Source organism: Suillus plorans (genome assembly GCF_016647745.1).
Source record: "Suillus plorans strain S12 chromosome Unknown HD556scaffold_78, whole genome shotgun sequence".
NCBI lineage: Eukaryota > Fungi > Basidiomycota > Agaricomycetes > Boletales > Suillaceae > Suillus > Suillus plorans.
In genome coordinates this window covers 1-22,794 of record NW_024537462.1, presented here as the reverse complement: position 1 = coordinate 22,794, position 22,794 = coordinate 1, and the positions used below count along the sequence as shown (strand labels likewise).

The following is a 22,794-nucleotide window of genomic DNA, read 5'->3' as shown; positions in this document are numbered from 1 at the left end:
CAAAAAAGCAAAACAAAAGACCAAGTTAATGTGACGATGATAGTCAGTTTTATGAATCCATGCCCCACTACATTGCAATACACCAAATCCTTGCCTCCTTTTCTTCTCGACATGCATGAGCAAGCTCAAGCTCAAGCCTCATCTGCTTCAGTTGTTGGCTTATGAGGTCACATTTGTGCATATATTCTTGTTTAGCAAGATGCATCATATGTTTGCATTTATTGGCTTATGAGAGTCAACATGGAGACCCTGCATTCTATGACAAGCACTGAAATCAGAGTCTTCTGAGTCCTGCGGTGTGGCATCACAAATAGAAGTAGAAATAGATGTGGATTGCCTCAAATTTGAAAAAAATGAGTTGCCATCGGACTGCATATCACTGTCATCGGGTATAATAGCATCTGAGGAGTTCAGTGACACTGCATTTGTGTCATCAAAAGGACATATTACAATTGGAGTGATCAGAGGGCAAAGATGTTGAAAAGGAGTGAATGAGAGAGAGGTAGATGCATGAGAAGTACTAGGAGCTGATGATGAAGAGTGAGAGGATGGTGGTGGTTGTACGCAGGAGAACTGATCTGTAGTAATTTAATCAGCCACAGGCACAGGGCCAATGTCATCTAGATGGGTGTCAGTATTGTCCATGTCCATAATTTCACTGTCTTCGAGTAGATTTTCCTCTCCATCAGAAACTTGCATGTCTTTGCTGCCAGACACATTTAAGTGTTGTAGTGCTGCAGACTCAAAGTCTTATCCAGGGTCTGCAGATAATGATACTGTGTTATACACTGGATTGGTTCTCCACCAACTGTGAAGCTCCAGCCACCACAGGAACTTCACTAGTTGTGAATCTATAAGCAAAAAAATTAGTGGGTGATCAGCCAATGATAATTATAACTTACTGAGAAGTGTCTTTGTCTCTGGGTTCTTATGTAGGTCATCAAAAGTCATCTCAGCGCCCGGCTGCTTGAGGGTCGCATTGACCTCATTGTATTTTTTCTTAAGTCTAAAACATCTGATCAGTCATGGACAGATGGGCTAGATGATCAAAAAATTCAGAGATACTTACACTTTAAATCGCATCTGGACAGGCTTGATGAAAGCCTTAGGGTTCTGCTGGAAGAGGAGTCTCATCTCAGGATCCTTATCATTTGCGAATACAGAACCTGCAAGCTGCAGGTAGTATGTTTCTTTAGGTACACCACTCTGCTTCTTTTCCTGCCCTGGTCCTTGGTGTCCTTCATAGAATCCGAGAAGAGTTTGATGCATGCATCCTCATTATCTTTGCACCAGGCAATGAGCTGAGAGGTATGAGCACTGTGAATTTTCTCCCATTGGATTGGCTTCTTTATGGTATTAGCAGGAGGGGGTGCACTATTAGTGATCTATGACATGTTGTCTTCATCATCTACTGAGTCTATTATGCTAGTAGGAGCTTTTCCCTTTGCATCACACTTAAGTTGTGTTTGACCATGAGTCCCTCGACCTCTAGCATGTATCATACTGTTACAGATGGTTGCCAAAGATAGGGTGAGTAGTGATTAGGGATCACATAATAGCAGAGAGGTTGACAGCAGCGACAACAATGACAACAATGAAGAATGCTAGGGTAGGGCAGGGTGGAGATTGAAAGATGCCAAGCTACCAGTGTAATTTATTTACTCCATCATTCTTCACACACTCTTCAGAAGTACCTTAGGCCACACACTTGAGCCACACTTGATTACATAAGCATCATTCATTCTAAGTTCTGTGAGAAGAATTACATGTATTATTCATCAATTAGGGAAGACACAAATAAGACCTACAATCTGTTAATGAATATTAAGAGCTTGGCCACTTAAGACTACATCAAAGGATGTACTCTATTCTGGACTACATCATTACTCATAGTGAGATCCTGAGCAGCAGAGAGTTGGTTTTGAGGCCATGTATTGTGACGATCCCACTAGTGAATTTGTTCTCTATTTCTGAAGATCTAAGTAAGAAGTATCATATTATAAGTCAAGTACACTGCATACAGCTGCAATATATTATTCTGAAGGTCATTGTACCCAATTTTACTTAGAATCATAGCACTGCATTGAGCCAGTTATTGATTTCCACTATTCTTTGCCCCTTTCACATCACTTGAAAAGTTCAACACATTTTGTCCCTCACAAATGATCACATTATTGACCATTGGTAATTGTCTGAACTGTTGACCATGGTAGGATAGTGAAATTGGTGAATTTTCTGACTTTCATATTCTAGTAAGATATTGCACTGCCAATGGACCTCACCTTCCAGTTTGGTCACCCAACTGATATTTTTCCACATGTTGACAACCTTCAGACTGAGTATTGCAAACTCGTTAGTGAGCTCCTCTACCTCATGCAGTCAACACCACATTCTAGATAAAATTCCAAAACAACTGCCTCTGTTTAGGTGCTGAGTACTTCAAGGCATACTTGATGACATTCTGGTCTGACAGGCCAAGCAGTTGTGTGAGTTGTTTTACTGACTCCAGGAAGTTGACGAGCTGAGTACAATTTCTGATAAAATGCAGTGCTAAATCAGTGCCTAATAGGGGTATTCTGAGTGAATCTATGGGGTTGCTCATGGTGTGGGAAAGTTGTGTGCATAGGAGTGAAGATATGAGGTTAAGGTGTAGGAAAGTGCAGTTGAATAATGTGGAAGTATGGGTGGTGTAGGAGGGTCAAGTGATGGATGATAGGACTAAAAAGTGCGTGGATCTACTGGCTGTTTCCCTTGTAGTGGGCTCCAGTTGAAGGTTCAACAACTTTGCTGGGTGAGAGCAGAGTAATGAAAGAAATAGCTCTTGACTCTGAATGAGAGATAGAGCTGAACTCTCAAGGTGTTGGTTGAGGTATGATGTATTTATTTGACCCAGAGAAGCAAATGACAATAGAGAAATAATCCAAGGCATGCTAAATGAGCCTAAGAGAGGGTGTGTCCAGCGCATGAGATGCGCTGAAGGCATGCAAAGCGCAGGAAAAAGGTGGATCTATCTGTTATGCATTCAAATAGATCTGTTATGCAGAGCCCTAAGAGAGGTGTCGTCCACTAACGTTCATGATGTAACCGGAAATGTCTGGTGTAGCGAGTGAGACTGGCGATGTCAAGTCAGCAGATATCACAGATACATATGTCACGTGACTTCTAAGACGACGGTCTTTGAAGTCACTAGGCTCAAAGTGCGGACTGTCTTGTCCAACGATGAGACTATCAATCGAGGTAGCTTAGGCGCGATGAGCACCTAAGAAAATATACTAGAGACTGAAGCTGAGGGGGCTTCAGAGGGAAGTATGTTCCAGGGAAGATTGAGTAGATTCAAGTTAGAGAATCTAGTACAGGATGACCGACTACTTATACTAGTGGGAGAGGGTTGAGGGCAAGGTTACCATACTATAGGTAAGGATAAAGGGGAATCGGAAAGGGTATAGGTACGTTAGCAACAGAGCCTGATTAGTGATGGTAGGTTGAATGAGGAAAGAGACCAAGAAATATTGGAATGAGCCAACAGTAAAGATACAGTGCATAGCAGGTGCGAGTCAGAGAGACATAAAAGGGAAACCACATTAGTGGCAGGAGTCAGGACGAGTCATAGTGCCAAGGCACGTGTACACGTTGGTGTGATAGTAAGATAAGGTTAAGGAGGAGATGGAGATGAGGGATAGGAACAGTCCCGAGGATTCTGTCAACGGATATTTAGTAGAGAAGTATGAGCTGGTAGATGGTGAGGGCAAGGATGAAGGGGAAAAATGATAGGGGGGCTATGTGACTGATGTTACTTGTAACATTACCCCCATTTCAAGGTTGAGCTCAACAAGCTTAATCATCCTGGTTCACGTACCAATCTGGATCAAAGTTGAGGTCTTCGAGCCATGCGGCAGCCTTGAGTGCATTCTCCTCACATTCCTGCTCAATGTAAGCAGCGTCCTAGTCATACGCAGCTTCAAGCTGGTACATGTCTTGGTAGAACAGCTCCTGAGAGGGTCCTTGATGGAGTATCTTCTTGCCATCAAGATGAGGGCAGAAGGGGGTGAGATGTTTTGGGGCGAATTGCCCACAGATGCAGCAGAAGTACTGCACACAATGCTTCTGTTTGTGCCTGAAGACACGGCACTGGTGGCAGACTACATTGCTGCGGTATACCTGAGTGGTCTTGGTGGCGTCCCATTGAGCCTGGGAGATGGTTTCATCTTATGCCTCTTCGCGAGTGAAGTGGCGGGTGTAGTTCTGTATGCGCGGACGATGTGCATGGGAAAGTGGAAGTCCTAAACTTAGGACGGAGGTTGCCCGAGGGTGTCGGTTCCTATGTCGAGGTGTAGGAAGAGTGTGGGGAGAGCTGATGGAAAGGTGTGGTACTACGTCTGTGGGTACCCAATCATCGGGATTGACAGTGGGAGGTTCAGGGGTACACTCATCCAATTTAGGGATGGTGATGGAGATAGTGTCGAAGTTGGGAGTGGGGTTACGTGGAGTGTAGTGTTCGCGTTCATACTCTTCATAGAGATGATCAATTTTGGGGTTTGTGAGCTGGGTGACATTGGGGATGGGCTCCGGGGTTTCAGAGTGTGGCTGAGGGAGACAGGGAGTCAGAGCTCTGTCATAGATAGCACGCTCAACAACTTCGACTGGGTCGGGAGGGGGATCGAATGCCCGCTCCTCCTTGACAGCCATGACAGTGGCATGGAAGTTCCTAAGTTCAAGCAAGTTTAGCAGAGCTTGCTTGATCTTGCCTTGGTTGTATCGGGTGGATATGGTGTTAAGGGACATGTCCCTGGCTAGGTCGACCCTAGTAATGTCGCTGGTCAAGGCATCCACACCTCTGAAGGCTTGGATGAGGTTGAAGGTAATCTCATCATTAGTACAATCGAGATAGTTATCGAGTCGAATGGCAAACTAGGGGTCACAGATGACCGCTTCCCAATAGGCACATTTCCTTCCTCAAATAGTGCTGATGGAAGGCCTTCTTGACCCATCAAGGCCAAGCCATTGGTGGGCGATCTGGTTCAGGTGAGATGGAGATGCAGGAGAGGTAGCGGAACAGAGAGAGGAATGTGATGACACGGCGATGGCAGTTGCAAGTCTGTTGACGATGGTAGTTGTCTGGAGTTGTGTGGAGGGGTTTGTTATTATCGGGAGTGGCTCTGGTATAGTGGGGTCAAATGTGGATGTTGCATGGCTCGAGAGGGCTCATGAGATGGCAATTAAAGCGAGCTTGAGTCGCTTTTTATATGCCTTCAGGAGCTCTGCTGCGGACTTCAGTTCTGTTTCTAGGAGCCACATTCGTTCGGAGGGAGGATAGCCTACCCATGACACAAGGTACCAATGACGTGATCCAGTACCCTTGTGTTGGAGGATAGCTTCCACTTTGTGGTGTTCCTCCCCATCAATGAGATCAGGGGGAGGTTCAGTGAAATTCAGTCCGGAGGACCCAATCTTTGTTGTCATAATTCAAATTGTCATGATCGGGTCGACAGGATAAGGCATCGGGAGCAGCAAGTTTTGTTCCAGGAATGTGATGTAGTTCCAGATCAAAATTGGTAAGGGTGAGATGCCACTGGGCCTGTCACCGGGTGAGTCATTGTGCAGATCAAAAATAGATCAGGTTCTTGTGATCGGTGAAGATTACAACTGGGTGAGAGTTCCCTTTGAGGAAGTGCCTCCAAGCTTGAAGAGCTCGGATGATGGCTAGGAGTTCTCGGTCATAGATCTCATAATTCCATTCGGCCACGTTGAGAGACTGAGAGAGATAACCACAGGGATGGTAATCTCTGTTGCTATCTGTCTGAAGCAGGACTGCTCCAGTTGCAAATAACGACACATCAGTTGCAAGTGCAAACTGGCATGAAGAATCGGGGTTCCACAGAACCAGTTCTGTGGTGAAAAGCATCTTCAAATGTTGAAAGGAAGCTTTGGTAGAGTCGGACCAAGAGAAAGGTACGTCTTTCTTGGTGAGATCAAGGAGAGGGCATGCAATGTCAGAGTAGTGGGGAATGAAGTGACAGTAGAAGTTGCAGAATCCTAAAGAGGATTGCACATCCTTGATGGAGGAGGGTTGCTGCCATTTGCTGATACCCTTCAGCTTGGCAGGGTCCATGGCGACCTGTCCTGGTCGGATGATCATACCGAGGTACTTGACTTTTTGAGTGTTGAAAGTACATTTCTTGGCTTTGAGGAAGAGAGATTCCTTTTGGAGTTTGTCCAGCACCCTGCGCATTCTGCACTGGTGCTCGTCGAGGTTATCTGAAAAGATGAGGATGTCGTCCATATAGATGATTAACCATCCTTCATTTAGCTCTTCTGTGAATGTCTGGTTCATATAAGCTTGGAAAGTCGCAGGGGAGTTGTACAATCCAAAATACATTACCTTGGGCTGGAATAGCCCAAACAGAGTTGAGAATGTGGCCTTCCAGCAGTCGTCTGGGTGGATGAGGATATTGTTGTATCCAGAGCATACATCAACCTTAGTGAACCACTGAGCCTTGTTGAGTTTTGCAAGCAAGGGTGGGATCAAAGAGAGTGGATACACATTTTTTGATTGTCCATTCGTTGATATACCGGTAATCTTGGCACGGTTGAAGGAATCCATCCTTCTTGCTGACAAAGAAGAATCCAGCAGCTTGAGGGGACTTTGAGGGCTGGATGAAGTCTTTGGCAAGGTGCTCATCCAAGAATGCTTTGAGAGCATCTATTTCCTTCAGGGAGAGCAGATATGCTCTTGAAGACTTTGGAATGAAGCCTTCCTTCGTTTTAATCCTATGGTCAACCCCCAGTTGCAAGGGAGGGAGCTTGTTGAGACCATCTTTTGCAAAGATGTCAGCAAAATCATGAAGATAGGAAGGTACCAATTCTTCGAAGGACTTCTTCTTTTCTTGCATATCCTCCATGGCAAATTCCTGAGCCTTACTGGAGGTCTTTGTGTATTCCTGCTGTGAAGCAAGGATCCACAGGTTTTGAAGGGGTTTCGCCTGCCTTTGCAGGGCTTTCTTGATTTCTTGCTTCGAGATTCCATTCCTAGCAAGCAGGGTTTTGAACGAGATATTCTCGATGATCCAGAGGGAGGTTCCGTCCAACGCATATTCCACTAGAACTTCATTATCAGTGAGAGGGTAAGTGGAAATGTCCTCAACTTTATCCGCAAGCTGGGTTTGTTCAACCCAAACATCATCCATGGTATTGAAGTCAATATCTTTGAGGGGCACAACAGTTGGTGCCGCCTTCTTCTTGGCGCATTTCTTGCGCTTCTTGATTTCTTCAAGGCAATGCTGGGTGCCTTCGGGAAGTCACTTGAGGGGGGTAAAGTCCTCATCGTCCAGTTCCTCGAGTACAGCCTTCTCGCCTCGGAAGAGATAAGGTTTAACCTTGTTTCCTCGTTGGGAGGTGTTGAGCATTTCCTCCACCTCCTTTGACTGTCTGGTCGCAGGCAGGGAGATCATGTTGGCCTTCCAGTCAATGTTGGGCAATATGGCACTAAGCCACAGTTTCCCAAAAAGTAGATCATCATGCTTGGAAAGTTTTGTTACATTGAACTTTCCATACATAAGTCTCTTGTCGAGACGAATGAATAGCATGCAGTAGTGGGTCGCCTGTCCTGCCAAGGACAGGCTTCCGTCTACTGTGGTGATCCAGAAGGGTTTCTTGAGCAGATGTGTTCAGATCCCATTTTGCTTGACAAAGTCATAGCTAATGAAAGTCCCGCCTGCCCCTGAGTCCATGATGGCGGTGGTTTGAACAGTTTTGGCACTGTATAACAAGAAAAGTGTCACTGGGACACGAAACTCGTTGTATTTCCCAACAGCTTTAGTATATAATGTGCAGATAGAGGGAATTGACTGTTCAACAAGCCCTCTCTTTAAAAATCCTCTTTTCCAACTCAGCCGACCGTGAGGTCTTCCTCATCAGAAAACTCATCAAGCTAGCAGACACCAGATAAGATATCTTTCCACCATTTCCACCACCTCAGATATCAAACCTACCCTCTTGGATGCTCTCACCAGCTGGCGGGCTCGATAGTAAGATTTTTCTTTGGCCATACAGCACCCAGAATTTCTAATAGAACATTGAGTCGCCCATTTCAGATATTGCAGGAAAAAGATTTCATTGAGACTTATGGGCTCCATTGTGATCGGCTGGTCATAATGATTTTGCGCGCTCTGTCCTCCCAATCAGCGTCCGCAGAGGTGATCATAGGGAGCTCAGGTGTCAAAGACCCTAACCCCATAGATAAAGATACTGAGGAAAAGGTAGACGATCATGGCGAAGATGAGGATGATGAAATGCACCCTTCTTAGGATTGGGAGGATATGGACTTTGTTGATGAGGTAGATGAGGATACCATATGGCTGGAAGGTGATCCAACTGTAGAAGAAGATGACTTAACAGACACAGATTTATTGAACGACCAGGCTGCCTATCCCATACTTTTGAACAATGTTCAGATACAGTATGCCAAGGCGCTGAGGGAATACTGTACCAATGTGAGCTCCACCAAAGCTGGGCTGATGGAGGCCTATCATTCTGTCATCCTGTCTGTTTTTACCACCGCCACCAACCATGATTTATGGGGTCCTCTTCATTCACCTATAGATTCCTTCATCATGGCTACCAGCATCAATATCCAAGGACACTTTGTTCCTCTGCATCTGATCTCCAGTCACCTGGCCAAGTTAATCTACACCACCATGTTCTCCATCCTGACAGAGGTCATGAAGACTTCTGACCCATACAAGTAAGGTGTAGCGCTATCTTACATGAGCAATCGCTGAATATATCATACATGTAGAACATTCATGAGTTCCATGAAGTAGTGGATGGAACCTGGCATGTGAACCCCATTTTGCTCTGTCCGATGATATTCACGCTTGTGCTATGCCCTATGCAGAGGTCACATTGCCCTTCCTCGACTTCAGTTCACCACATTTGATGGCCCTGACTTCACCTTTGATGGGAAACCGCTCTCAGTCACCTCCATGACCAAAAATGTACCACAGCATCTACTGAGAGATGATCCGTATACTTGATGAAAACCTTCTGTTTGGTGCCAGTGATGCTGTGCTACAGCATCTCAAGAACCCGGAAGAAGTTGTTGATCAGCCTCACGAGCATGTCATAGGCTGTGGAGTCCTGGCTTCAGAGATGCAGGCCACCTGGAATCCACTGAAATTTGTGATGGCAAACCGCAAACTCTGCAAAAAGTATTTCAGTATTGATTCCAGTGGAAATCCTGTTCCGCTCAAGGGGCCATGGGAGGAATACCTGTGGCAGGTTGAAGAGTTTAAGGAGTGCTTTTACTTCCTATTTCATCAGATCCCAGAAATGCCAAAATGAGGTTCAGAAGAAATTTGGGCCAAGATTGTCAATACCAGCTTTTGAGGGCGAAACATCATGTATCTCTTCCATTGCCTCGTGTGCATTGGGGACTACAACAAGTCCTCTCAGAACTCCGGTAATGACAAGTTGACTTTGCATTTCTTAGCTTATCCTTTAGAAGCCGTCCTGAGGCGATTTCAAGCATCCATTGCTAGTATCAGTGCTTGGACTATTGATTGGGTTCTTGCTCCAGAGGACATCGACCCTCATCATCACTGCTACCTACTATCCAGCATGGGGCAATGATGGATGTCAGAACGACTTTCACGCATACTCCAGCGGATAACTACCAAACACCTTCTTGGAAATATCAGCCTCAATATGAGCTTGTTAAGACACATTCTTCCTGGAATTGCGGAGCATTATCGGATCTCTGACATTCTGTTGCCAAGAACTAATGACGTCCTACATAGCCAACTTGGCCATACTCAAGCAACTGGTGATAGAATGTATGCCCAAGCACACCAAGATCACCCCCAACTTATCAATACAATGGCTCACTGAACCATGTTATTTTGCGACCTTTGGCAGGAGCTACTGGGCTTTGGGAGGGACGTTCCTAATGAAGAAGCAGCCCTCTCCCTCCAGGCATTGTACACCCAACAGCGGTCTGCCTCTAGAAAGACCCTTTCATTGATGTGGAAGACTCCTCCCACAGTTGCTATTTCCGATCCACTACCTCCACATAGCTATCAATATTTTCAGGATCATCTTGGTAGCATGGAGCGTTCCTTAGCCAAGCTGAACAACACCATGTCATTAATTGCCCATGCATTATTGCCATCAACAGCTGCTCCTCAGAGGGTTCTACCTGGACTGTGGCGGCCTTTTAATTCTGAAGCCAGTCTCAAGGTTACGCTGCCTGCTAGCCAATGTGATCATCCACAGCGGGAAATCAGTGGTGTTTCTGATAGGTATAGTGGTGCATCAACTGCTCAGATCATTGGACAAACAGTATGTGGATATATGGTATCATCAGGTTTTGTGGCCTCACATACAGTGGCAATCAACAGCAGACTGCAGCTCCATGCACAAATGCTACGGGCTACAAGGTATGTCATCTCAAACTCCAGTCCTAGTCAGGTTTCCTCAAATAGGACAAGGCCAACAAACACCCTTCAAAAAGGGTGAGGCGCAATGCCGAGACAGGCAGCCTGGAAGATTCTGACAGCCCAGAGAACATTCTTGGCAACTCAGATAGAGGTCCTGCCGACGGACGCCCTTTGAAAAGGATGAGGTTGGCGAGTGGTGTGAATGAATCAGACAGCCCAGGTATGTCAGACTTTCAAAAGAAAGTTATGCAGTCATTTAGCAACATCAGATTATCAGACAAAAAAAATCACAGAGTGTTCAGGCATGTCAGACTTTTAGAAGAAAATTATGTAGTCATTCAGCAATATCAGCTTTACTAGTCTCTAGATTATCAGAAGTACAAATATATAATTTTGCAGTGTGTACAATTTTTCTGTACCTGGCACAAGTGCAGACATCTGCACTAGCGCCCTATTGCCTAATTAGGAAATGCCCGCTCACTGCACACTACAATGAGCTCCACATTTAATATGTCGAATATTTATCTATTATCCAACAATAATTTACTACTAACTGATTCCTGAGTAGTTACATTAATGTATACTACACTACTATACTAATGTTAATGTCTAGTACCATAGTGTGGCAGGGACTTAGTGAAATTTCGCATTTTTGATGATATAAGCAGTCATGTGATGTTGGTTGAAGTTAGGTGGGAAAGCTTATATAATCAAAAATGTGTCCAACAATTCAAGTCTTTTGACATTGTTCAAGTCTCCTTGCCCTCTTCTCTTTTTTTTTTTCAATCCTTTTCTTTTTCCTCCCTTGCCCTTAGGTCAGGCTCCTGGACATTCAAGTTAGGATGTGTTGGTGTGGATGAGGCTTTGGGATTGGTGCAATAGTAAGTTTCCAATCTAATCCTCTCCTCTTCTCTGAAGACTAACTTCCTGCTCACTTCTAGCTTATATATTTTCGCATTTTTGGTCTTTTTGGTGAGTTTTTTCTCTTTTCTTTTCTTTTTTTCTCTCCTCTGAAGACTAACTCCCTACTTATTTCCAGGCTATATATTTTCGCATTTTTGGTCTTTTTGGTGAGTCTCTTCTCTTCTCTCCTCCTCTGAAGACTGACTCTCTGCTCACCTCTAGCTTATATATTTTCGCATTTTTGGTCCTTTTGGTGAGTCTCTTCTCTCCCCTCCTCTCCTCTCCTTTGAAGACTGACTCCCTGCTCATTTTCAGGCTATATATTTTCGCATTTTTGGTCTTTTCAGTAAGTCTCTTCTTTCCCTGACCTCTTTTGACCTTGATATTTTCGCATTTTTGTCTATTTTAGTGAGTCTCTCTCTCTTTCTTTTAGTTAGTAGTGTATATACCAATGTAGTAGCTACTTTGAATATGATTTTGAATATCATAATGTCCTGATGTTGTGTGATGTGCTGTGAGGCTTTTGTACAAACTAAACTACATATCTGATGTATTGCATCTCTTAGAAACTGACATCCTGAATTGTACACAAACAGTACCTCTGAGTGTCTGTAGGGCTGTTTACCACTGATTTCAGGCATGGCACTGAATTCAGCAATTGTTGCATGACTGCACTACCTGTAGGTCTGATATCAGACAGTTCAGTAGGGGACAGGAACATCAGCAGAAATGTAGGTTTCCTGATGTGACTGCCAGTTTATTCCCTTGAGCAGGAAACAAGGCACCACTAGACCTACTACAAATATTGACATTCAGTATTATTATGCAGTTTGAAGCGGTAAGGATCAAACATATAATGCAGTAGCGCTCAGCAAGCCCATTAAGGGTTACTGCCAATTCATTATACTCTGCAATCAACTGCCCCACCAATTGTTTAAGTTTTGCATTTTCTTGCTGAAGTTTGAGGCAAACTTCCTGCAAGGTCTGTGCTCCCTGGGTAAGGTTTCCATTGATGGCCTCCATGTGTGGAAGCTCAGAAGGCTGTGTGTTCAGCGTCAAAGTTAATTCTTGTTTAGCTGATTGCTGGGCATCAATATCAATGAAGGATGACTTACTGTGGGGACTGTCATGGAGGTTTTATCTGACTGACTGACTGTTACTGGGAAACCAAAAGTAGGCTTAAAGCTAGTTAACAATTCATGGTTAAGTCTCGACTTCAAGTAGCTATAAGGTACAAACATGGACCCACAATTTGGTCTTGTTGTTCAGCTGACTATTACTTCCTCCTGGAAATGCGAAAAAAATGCTTGACACATGCATCGGGGTTTTCAACATTTAGGACAACATTCACATGCCACATCTAAATGCCTTGGATGGCTTAACATTGGCGCAGCCTGTCATACACTACCTTTGGATCAATTAATCTTACTTGAACTCTGCCCTCTTTGTGCGCACGATTTGTGTTTGAAACAGCTTGAATTCAATTCAATTTGGTTATGCAAGTGTAGCAAAATGGATGGCAGTAAGAGGAAGATGCAACACTACAAAAAAAACAGACAGCAGTGAGAGACGGAGACTAGTGAGACAGGTATCAGTAAAATACAGACAGTAGTAAGAGACAGAGAACGAGTACAAACATGATTGGTATAGTAAATGCCATGCTAGAGTTCCTTCCCATCATATGCATATGTAAATAAATTCTCCAAGCATTCGTGATCATGGGATTCCAGTGGCTGGGTCAAGACTGCATGCCTGACATTGTTCTCCTTTGCACTGTGAGTAATGGTATTTCCCGCACGCCTGATGTTGTTATATGAACACAAGAAAAGAATGGACTGGTGGGATAGGGTGTATGATACACCCTGCTGTTTGAGAGCATCAAAGATAATATTTGAAAGTTGATAGATGCTGTGAGAATCGTGAAGTCCTTCCCAGGTCTCATGGCTGAGGTGTTCTAGAACCTTTCTGCGTGCACCGTCGAGTAGGACACGAAGATGCAAGGGGACTAGTGACATGGTGACCTGGGGAGATCATCGTCAGGGTCAGTGATCGGAAAAAAGGATGACTTCTCTGAGTGCTTCAATGTCCTGAGTGTGTTGGACTCTTGCTGCATCAAGGTGCTTGTGAACGACGGCAAGATCATTATCAATGCGCTCGTTGTCCTTGCACAAGCTCTCATTCTCATTGGTGATCCTCTCAATCTCACCGCACATGCTCTTATCCTTGCTGAGAATCCTCTCATTCTCACTGCGAATGCTCCTGATCTCACCGCGCATGCTCTCATCCTTGCTGAGAATCCTCTCGTTCTCGCTGCAAATGCTCTTGATCTCACCGCGCATGCTCTCATTCTTGCCAAGAATCCTCTCGTTGTCATTGCACATGCTCTCATTCTTGCCAAGAATCCTCTCATTGTCATTGTGCATGCTCTCATTCTTTCCTTGAATCTCCGCAATCTCCTTCTGCATCAAGGCCAGCATCTCCTTAAGCTGGCTGTCCATAGTCACCTGAGAGGGATTGGCCATCAATGCAAGATTGACTGTTGATGTGGAGTCAGCCCTCGACACAGTATTTCATTTCCTAGCATTCTTGGCTGCGGAAATCTGATCAGTGTGTCTGTAGACTATTCAAACATTATAACATACATTTGCGAGGTGGGACTGTGCTTGGTTCAGTGTTGGCCGTCGCCAATGTCGTATTGAGTTCCACAGGTGTCTGATTGGCCTGTGCATTCTGGGCCAACTTGAGGTGGTTCTTGATACAACATTTTGCATTAGCATTAGGAGTGATTATGAGTGTCAGACCATCGGGGTGGCAGACACTGAGCATATCTGAAGGCTTAACAGCTTCAAGAGAAGTGTATCAATGAGTTGGCCCCCGCAGCAAATGAAAAATGGGTTGAAGCTTACATGGGATGTACTTCACCTGCTGAATGGTGAGCAGGTCTAATGGAGGCTTGAGCCCATAACACTTTGAAATATGTTGGCTGATGTGATTGCGTGCAATTCCCACAGCCATCGCCACTGTGTTGTCTGAGCCTCACAGACTGTTTATGATTGTATTTCTCTCGTCTGACCAGACAGCCTTTACTTCGACAGAATCGTTCGACGACATGGTGGATCAAGACGATAAAGGGTATAGTATCCGTGAATCAATGATGTGGCCTTTTGAGGCCTCGAGGGGCCCTTTGTACTCCGCGATACAGTGGTAGAGGGTTGGAAGTACACTGCAAACTGCCACAAACCTTAAGTTTGAAAACCTTATGGAAGTTGCAAACTCGGGAAAGCGAATCCAATGCTTATGGGCATATCAAGCCACCTTTACCAGGTGTCACTGAACTCAGTCTTGGGGATGATGTCTACATTCCTTTAGAACACATCAAGCCATGAATGAATGTAATTCTGGTAGTGCCTAAGTTGACTGATAGAGTTAACTGCTGAGTTAACTGCTGAGTTAACTGATTGAGTTAAGTTAACGGCTGAGTTTAACTGCTCGAGTTATCAGTTAATTTTGTTAACTGGAATAGGATAGGCGGATCGCTAAGAAGCAGAGGTTGGGACATAGCTGCAGCAAGTGAAGGATCGTATCCGGGCGATGTATAGCGATCTTGACATTTCTCAGGTTAGTGTCATATCCCATATTCCAGACCTACATCTGACAATGTTCCCATGCCTCATCCAGACCTTCGGACACCCTATCCATGTCTCCAGTCCTCTATCCATCCGGATCCCTGCACCCCTGCACATCCACATCCACATCCCTTTACCTCCATACCTCAGCTAGCCTGCATCAGTCATCCTTTGTCCCATCACCCTAATGTCATATCCCATATATCCACGCATCTCATCTGGACGTCCGGTCCGATCCGATCCAATTCAATATACGATAAGCTTCCTAATTCATTCCTGTGCATATAACGTTAACACAGCCTATTCCTCTATTCGGTATTCCTTGTCCTCGGTTTCTCGGTTATACTTACTACCAGTATGCTTACTGATCCGTTAACCTATGCTTCATTTCTGACTCGCACTTGATAACTTTGCTTATGCTTCATACATAGCCTCGGATGCTTGCTTACTGATCTTTCCGTTATTTCCTTAGTATATAAACTCTTGTATATGTCCTGTAGTTCCTCAGTCTGAATATCATATTAGTCCTCGCACTAGATCTCACTCTAAGTCCTCACATCAGTGCTAGTCTATCGACTTAGTCAATATCCATCTCAGGCCTAGGGAGAAATTCCCTAGGCCAGAGCTCTGCTTATCCGATCCTCGCTCATCCGCTCATCCGCTCATCCGATCCTCCGAAGTTTCCGGACGTTCGTCCGAAACTTTCCCGCGGTCCTCCGGACCTATTCTGCTTCAGACTTTGTCCTTGCAGCCTTTCCTCTGTTTGCTTCTACTTAGGACAAGTCCTAAGTAGCCATTACACGTATCCGTATCAGGACGAAACCTCATCGTAATTTCCGGAAGTTCCTCCGGAACTTTCCCGCACTCGTCCGGAAGTTACTTGCACTCGTCCGGAAAGTCCTTCCGAACTTTCCTGCACTTTGGATTTCCTTCGGACATCCTTGGACTTTCTTCGGACATCATTCTGAAATTAAGGGCACATACTCGGGTAAGGGGCGCAGCGCACGAGCTGAAGCCAAGCCCCTCAGAATCAGTCCTACCCTTTGTGCACGGTCTTAACAACTACCAAAGATGTGAGTTTGTTTGAGATGTGCTACCTGAGACTGGTCACTGACTGGATTTTTTAGGCTGGATGATGTACTGTATATGGGATTTGATGGCTGTTGTGATATTTATGATGCTGTGGGGTGAGTTTTGTACTTGCGAGACCTCAGTGATATTGGAATGACTGAAACATGCCACAAGTCATTATCAGCACTTGTATCAATGAGACAGAAAGATCCTGATATTTCTCGTTGTCACCTTCCTGGTGATCAACACTTTTTATGGAGTGACAGCCATAATTTCAATGATGCATACTTCAGGTCCTAGGTATGTTTGGATGAAAATGAACATGCATATGGCTCATTGATGGATGCCAGAGGAATTCATTCTCTCCGGCACCTATCAGTGCATGATTACCTAGTATACAGGATATGCCCCAATTCTGAATTCTGTTGCTTGGATACTCTCCATTGTTTGGGAGGTCCTCACACTATTTTTCGCAGTCTGGATTGCGGTAAAGCACTTCTGTGAACTCCGACTAGTCCACACCCATTCTGCCTTTGGCACAGGAAGCAAAAAGAGTGCGAAGCACTCTTTTTTTAGCTTCCTGGCCTCAGCTTCATCCCAATAATTCAGAAGGCTCCTGATGAGCATTGTTCCTTTGTCACAGGAAGCCAAGGAGGGCTGCACCCTCCTTTGGCTTCCTGGCCTCAGGCTGCATCCTAATAAATTGTACATTTTGAATAATTTTGAAATACATTTATGAGCAGCTTTTCAAAAAAACTCAAAGTACAATCTATCACACCACATAAAAGTACATAGTACATAAGATCAGTCAGTTCTATGTTTTTTGAGCAGGATTTTGACAAATGTAAAAATACAATCTACTACACAACATAAAATTACAAAATATGTAACAGTATCATTGAATGTATTTATTTTCCCATTTTTCCCTGCCCCCATCTCCCATTGTGTCCCATGTCCTCCCGTCTCCCGTCTCCCGTCTCCCGTCTCCCGTCTCCCGTCTCCCGTCTCCCGTCTCCCGTCTCCCGTCTCCCGTCTCCCGTCTCCCGTCTCCCGTCTCCCGTCTCCCGTCTCCCGTCTCCCGTCTCCCGTCTCCCGTCTCCCGTCTCCCGTCTCCCGTCTCCCGTCTCCCGTCTCCCGTCTCCCGTCCTCCCATTCTCCAGTTTTTGAGTCTCTCAGTGGTCTTTTTCTCCCTTTTGTTATTTTTTCATTACCTTCTGTCATTCATCCCCCAATCTCTTTTATTTCATGTTTGTTTTTCCCATCTGTAATTGTATTATATGTTGTTTACTGTATGTATACAAATACTATCATAACAATTACAGTAGGGAAAACACTCAAATCTAATCACATATCTGCCTTGCCCTGCTCAAACACATCTTTTTTCATTATTTAATGCCATGTACATATATAGTTACCAAGGTCGTGCTAAGTTCCCAAAGGGCGACACTATTTGTTTGAGTCGGTGCTTGAAAACACGTGACAAAACCACGCGAGTTGCCAAATCGAGGTTAAGCGAGCTAAGCGCTGCAAGTGAGGACCATGTGGCCTTTAGCGAAAGCCATGCGAGCTAGCAAAACCGGTTCTACTTTACTTCTTAGATTACATTTGGTAGGAGGGATTATCGGGACTGTTTTGTGGTGTTGATGAAAACTCATGTGCTTTACTTTGCAAGGTAAGTTCATATTATGATTATGGTCCTTTTTTCCACTGAAGGGTCGGACATGATAGCTTTGTCGCTGTTTCGTGTTTCGCCCTCATTCTTGATTTCTCTCCAATATTATCAATGGCATGTCAAGCTTTCACTTACCTCTACATGTGACCATGATCTATAATTTCTATAGAGTCAATATCTCCTAGATCAGACTTTGTTTGGCTTGCTTCAGATTTTAGTGGTTGTGGTGCACATATTACAGTGACCTATCTCCGTATAATATGAGGGAACGGACGTGCATAATATCCCGTATGATACGGGCCAGCGGATCATGGGCCCATGATGAAAATATCCCTGACTATGACAGATGGGCCGGGAGGGAAATTATTCCTGATGGAGGCGGGTGGGCCCATGCAGGGAATATATAGAGTAGATGAGTGGGCCGATGTACATGAATATTCGGTAGACGGGTGGGCCGAGGTAGTTGGATATTATGCAGATGGGTGTATTAAGGTAGATGTGTATGAGATAGATGGGTAGGTACTTGTTATCACATTCATGGGTGGGCCCAGACGCATATTAAATTAGATGGGTGGGCCGAGGGTATTATAAAATATTGTATTAGACGGGTGGGCTGAGAGTGTTTTATACAATATTTCATTAGACGGGTGGGCTGAGGGTGTTGTATGGGATATTGTATTAGACAGGTGGGCCGAGGGTGGTATAAAATATAGACAGGTGGGCCCATGTGTATCATAATTGTAGACATGACGGAGCTGAGGTAGTTGTACATCAACCAAATCAGAGGAGGTAATAAATCAAAGTTACCGAGTTCCCGGAGCAGCAGGTGATCTCTTGACATGGCCTTTGATGGTGCACAGGATGTCTTGCAGAATGTGGAATCCCGGGTGTGAGGCCCAGTGAAAACTGACTATGACGGGAGAGGTCTATATGTGCTGAGACGTGAATTACCGTATTAGTACTGTGCCAGGGTGTGCTCATTTCTTATATTTTCGTCATTTATTAGCTTTGCAAAGTTCGCATTGCATAACATCTTCGTATCAAGCTATGTAATAGCACAAATTCCGTATCGCAAAGCGCAAACTGCACATCGCAAACACAAACTTTGCATCAATGTCATTGCAACTTGTGCAAGCTACAAAGGTCATGTGGCACCCCAAAGCAACATAAATTGTTGGGGCCAAATTTCTGTTGTCCCACCCTTCTTTCTCCCCACCCTTCTTCCTCCCCACCACATTCCCACCTCCAAGTTAAAGGTCTCGCTATTCTCCTCCACTGGTTCTGCCCTGTGAGTGTCTCACATGTCGCTTATCCGACGGTATGATTGCGCTGACCACACGAGTTTAGAACAGTGGGATGATATAAAACTGAGGCCACTCTATTGTTGCGTGACCTTTTTTGTTTGTTGACGTTGTTTTAACCGTTCGCTTGCAACAGGTTACCAACGATTCTTGGATGTTCTGGACCTCGGGGGGCAAGCAGTTTGTGACAGCCAACTCTACTAGTGAATCTCCCGTAAGGTAAGTCTCATCTACTAGGTCGCTTCTGATACATGGACTAAATCTGTCTCCGAAGGATGTCTCTATTAGATTCAGCACGATCCGACATACACATTTCCTACAATGTTTTCGAGTGCTTTCGAGCCGTTGTCCGCGCGTGTCATGTTTTCAAGCTGCTATGTGTTTTTGAGCTTTTTTGTACCACTTTTGTACCACCATTGCTACAGTGCCTAATATTATTCGAGCATATTTGCGCACATTTTCAACCATCTGGCAAGGGGAACAAGTATATGCGTTCAAATGCGCAAATATGTTTTACGTTAAAAAAGCACCTATGTGCATGAGGAAACCCGCCCCCGCATATATTGAAATGTGCAGATTCGCTCACTACGTGTCTTATCATGTTCTCATATGTTTTTCTATCGAGCTGCTGACAAAATCACTTATCGTCACACCACGACTCCTCCCGTCATAGTCAGTTTTCACTGGGTGTGAGGCTTGTGTTGCCCTACAAGAAGCCAAGTTCCGACCACCGAAATTCTCCGAGTTCCGAGTTCTGGGACCTGGGACTCAACACATAATTTAGTTAATACTTTCCGTGTTAAATGGCCAACCGAAGTTGAGATGTTTCTGAAGAGAGCAGCAGGTGCTCTCTTGACATGGCTTTTGATGGCGCATAGGTTGTCTTGCAGAATGTGGAATCCCGGGTGTGAGGCTTGTGTTGCCCTATGAGAAGCCAAGTTCCGACCACCAAAATTTGAGTCAACCATACCAAGTTCTGAGTTCCGGGACCCGGGAGTCAACAAATGAATATCTGATATCCAGCACACTTCCAATCAGGTAGTATTTCATTGAGCAATGGATGATAATACATCTTTGACAGCCAAAATTATCCAAGGCTCCCTTATCTGATCCTCACTATCTCCACCCCCTTTAACACCAAAGTCTGGACATCCAGCATTCAGCGTCTGATTTCCCAAGATCAACATCCAGCATGAACATCTCTTCCCCTTCCACTCCTGATAGCATAAACATCTGGCGCACTTGGGCCCTGACTGTCACTTATGAAGCAGGGGAATATACCGAACAGAAATTCAAGGCAGAGAAGACTGGAGGAGACCCAGTCATACCTTCTCCCAACCTAGACACTGATCTGGTGATGGTGTGTGATCGCTTGGCTGATGTACTCATAAAGGCATATAAAAATCCCAGTGGGTCTTCCTGCAGATTCGAAAAATTCGTTTTATCATTCAAATTCCTGCATGACAGTTCAGATGCAGATGGATATTGCAAGATACAGCAAATTGATCTCCCCAAAGGACACCGGGCATAATGAACAGAGAGAGGCGAAGTTGCTTGAGAGGTGTCCTCCTGGCCATGAAGGCAACAAGTTGGTCGATGAACCTGCCACAATTCTTAATGCATCCGGTGCCATCACCACATGGTACCTCCCAGACGCCCTGACCGACACCACCCAGGTGTGTAATATACATTGTTACTCAATGGATATTGAATGTCACATGGAACCTACAGAAGGAAATCAGGGAGGCCACCGATTTGCTCGCTCCAAGCCTAGAAAAAAGTGTAAGGGCTGATGGCAATTGGCGAACTAATCAAAAGTTGTTCAAACAGGGCTCGGACAATGTTGGCACAACTCCTGGATGCATCAATTTATCTCCAGCATGGTTTCAACAGGGACACGAGGTAGGATCTGATGAGATGGTGATTCCGGCAGTCATACTCACCAATCCCAAAGAATGTGTCTGATCTGGAGGTATCTGCATCATTGAAGGGACCTTCCTGCGAGAATATCCTCAAAGCCATTGCAAGGCCAGCAGCCATTGTGTCCGTAGCACTCAGGGTCATGCATCCTGAGCAGTACTGGGCAGGGTTGTGAACCTTGTCAAACCTCGGAAATAAAGCAGTAAGCAAGGATCTGCAACAGATGCCGGAGGCCCTGCAGTACTGGGCATCTGTGTTTAACACCCTCTCCATCATTTCCAATCGGGAAACCCCCAATCATCGAGACCATTTGTCCATTGCTGAATGCTTCGACATTCTCACCACCGTGGGGAACTATTCTAATGCTCGGATGACAATGCCAAGCCTTCAGCTGGAGTTCAAGTCCAATTCCGGCTGTATGATTGCGTTTTATGGAAGGATTGTGAGACATGGGGTTTATGATGTGGAAGGGGATCGGATTGCTTGGGCATGGTATATGAGGGATTCTGTTCACATTTATGCTGGGGTTCCATCATGTGGATGGGCTAGTGTGGATGGTCCATACAGCGTGTGAAAGATGAAACAAAGAGCAAGCATTGTGACCTATATACATTCCAACAAATGAATACCATGTACCAATGGTTATCCAGACCTCAATACTCGATTTTTAGCATGTGCGAAGTGATATATGGGACTCAATATTTTGGATGCGAGTGTTACGACTGGGATGAGTCGAGCTATCTCTGTCTGAGTAGACAATCGGCAGGATGCCAGATAGACGTAAGTCTGCTCTCGATTGAGAGATCAAGTGCTTCTGGCTAAGGCGAGTGTCGCTGACTCCCTTAGAATAGTGGTTCTTAGGCAGCAAGGTTGGAGACCTTGCTGAAGGACAATGTTCCAGGTAAAACCCAGTAGATTAAAGTAAAGAATACAACCATGGGTAGGTAGGTTTATATACCAGTGTTCAAGCAGAGCTTGTAAATGTGTTATCAAGATAGAAGCAAAGAAGAGGCGGACAGCCCGCTTGGCAAGATAAGAGATAGGCATGATAAGAGATAAGCGTGGTACGGCCGGCCCGTTTAAGAAGCAAAAGGAAAATGAGTATAGGGGCCTCTCTAAATGTTATTGTAACATTACCCCCCTGTTACGGTTGAAGTCTCCGACTTCAATTATTCTTCGTTGTCGCAGTATTCGTTCATGTAGTCGTAGTGGATGGGATCCGCGTCAGCGTTGCAGAACTCTGGTTCGTTATACCTGGTGGCGTAATCCCGGTTCGCCCTTTCTATTTCTTCCAGAAGTTCTTCATCTTTCCTGGCCTCCCATGCTGCTAGTGCTTCATAGAAGCCTTCATCGGTATAAACCAATGGAAATAGTTCTTTCTTCGCAGCGTAAGGGCAATAAATAGAAAGATGGCCGGGTTTCTGGGCCTGGCAGATGCGACAGTAATATTCGGGGCAATTCTTGTGACGGTGCCCAAGTTTCTTGCAGACGCGGCAGACGAAATTGTCCGCGGAAAACTGGGGTTGTTTTACAGTGATGACGTCGGGGGTTTCGGTGAGGTCAATGACTTCACGCTTCTTTCCCTTAGAAGCTCTAGTCTTTGACACTCCGTGCACGGTAGCCCCTCTACGGGTCTTTCGTTTGAAGACGACGGTGGGTTCGGGGATGGGGAGTGGTTCTTCGACTGGTGTCGGTTGAGCAGCAGGCTGAGTTTCTTCTCCAGCCGTATCTGCAGCAAGTACGTTGCTGGGGGGAGCGCTAGTAAAAGGGCTTGGCGGGCGACCGACTTCGGTCTGGTTTCGTTCTTCAACAGTCCGTATAACTGACTTGCAGATAGTGCTAAAAGCAGAAGGAAGCAGCTGAATCTC

General features: G+C 45.1%; 5 protein-coding genes across 5 annotated transcripts; 2 read left to right on the top strand and 3 right to left on the bottom strand.

Annotated features, from left to right (window-relative positions):
• Nucleotides 1-588: 588 nt before the first annotated feature.
• HD556DRAFT_1448654 (uncharacterized protein) lies at nucleotides 589-1,269 on the bottom strand (the record flags this gene model as incomplete). The annotated part of the gene is made up of 4 exons (XM_041307465.1): nucleotides 589-749; nucleotides 810-851; nucleotides 903-1,006; nucleotides 1,070-1,269. 4 exons carry the CDS (start codon nucleotides 1,267-1,269, stop codon nucleotides 589-591), a joined length of 507 nt encoding a protein of 168 aa, XP_041154813.1.
• A 2,937-nt stretch (nucleotides 1,270-4,206) lies between these two features.
• HD556DRAFT_1448653 (uncharacterized protein) lies at nucleotides 4,207-5,460 on the bottom strand (the record flags this gene model as incomplete). Its single annotated transcript, XM_041307464.1, has 3 exons — nucleotides 4,207-4,841; nucleotides 4,910-5,013; nucleotides 5,270-5,460. 3 exons carry the CDS (start codon nucleotides 5,458-5,460, stop codon nucleotides 4,207-4,209), a joined length of 930 nt encoding a protein of 309 aa, XP_041154812.1.
• Nucleotides 5,461-8,150: 2,690 nt separating this feature from the next.
• On the top strand, nucleotides 8,151-9,339 carry HD556DRAFT_1312664 (uncharacterized protein; the record flags this gene model as incomplete). The annotated part of the gene is made up of 4 exons (XM_041300689.1): nucleotides 8,151-8,255; nucleotides 8,304-8,740; nucleotides 8,894-9,022; nucleotides 9,057-9,339. The coding sequence occupies 4 exons, from the start codon at nucleotides 8,151-8,153 to the stop codon at nucleotides 9,337-9,339; spliced, it is 954 nt and encodes a 317-aa protein (XP_041154811.1).
• Nucleotides 9,340-12,056: 2,717 nt separating this feature from the next.
• Nucleotides 12,057-14,447, bottom strand: HD556DRAFT_1312662 (uncharacterized protein; the record flags this gene model as incomplete). Its single annotated transcript, XM_041300688.1, has 10 exons — nucleotides 12,057-12,132; nucleotides 12,244-12,377; nucleotides 12,452-12,521; nucleotides 12,586-12,642; nucleotides 12,766-12,809; nucleotides 13,094-13,357; nucleotides 13,403-13,872; nucleotides 13,979-14,179; nucleotides 14,243-14,356; nucleotides 14,381-14,447. 10 exons carry the CDS (start codon nucleotides 14,445-14,447, stop codon nucleotides 12,057-12,059), a joined length of 1,497 nt encoding a protein of 498 aa, XP_041154810.1.
• Nucleotides 14,448-20,198: 5,751 nt separating this feature from the next.
• On the top strand, nucleotides 20,199-21,101 carry HD556DRAFT_1448648 (uncharacterized protein; the record flags this gene model as incomplete). The annotated part of the gene is made up of 4 exons (XM_041307463.1): nucleotides 20,199-20,415; nucleotides 20,474-20,682; nucleotides 20,738-20,908; nucleotides 20,961-21,101. 4 exons carry the CDS (start codon nucleotides 20,199-20,201, stop codon nucleotides 21,099-21,101), a joined length of 738 nt encoding a protein of 245 aa, XP_041154809.1.
• Between the last annotated feature and the right edge of the window lie 1,693 nt (nucleotides 21,102-22,794).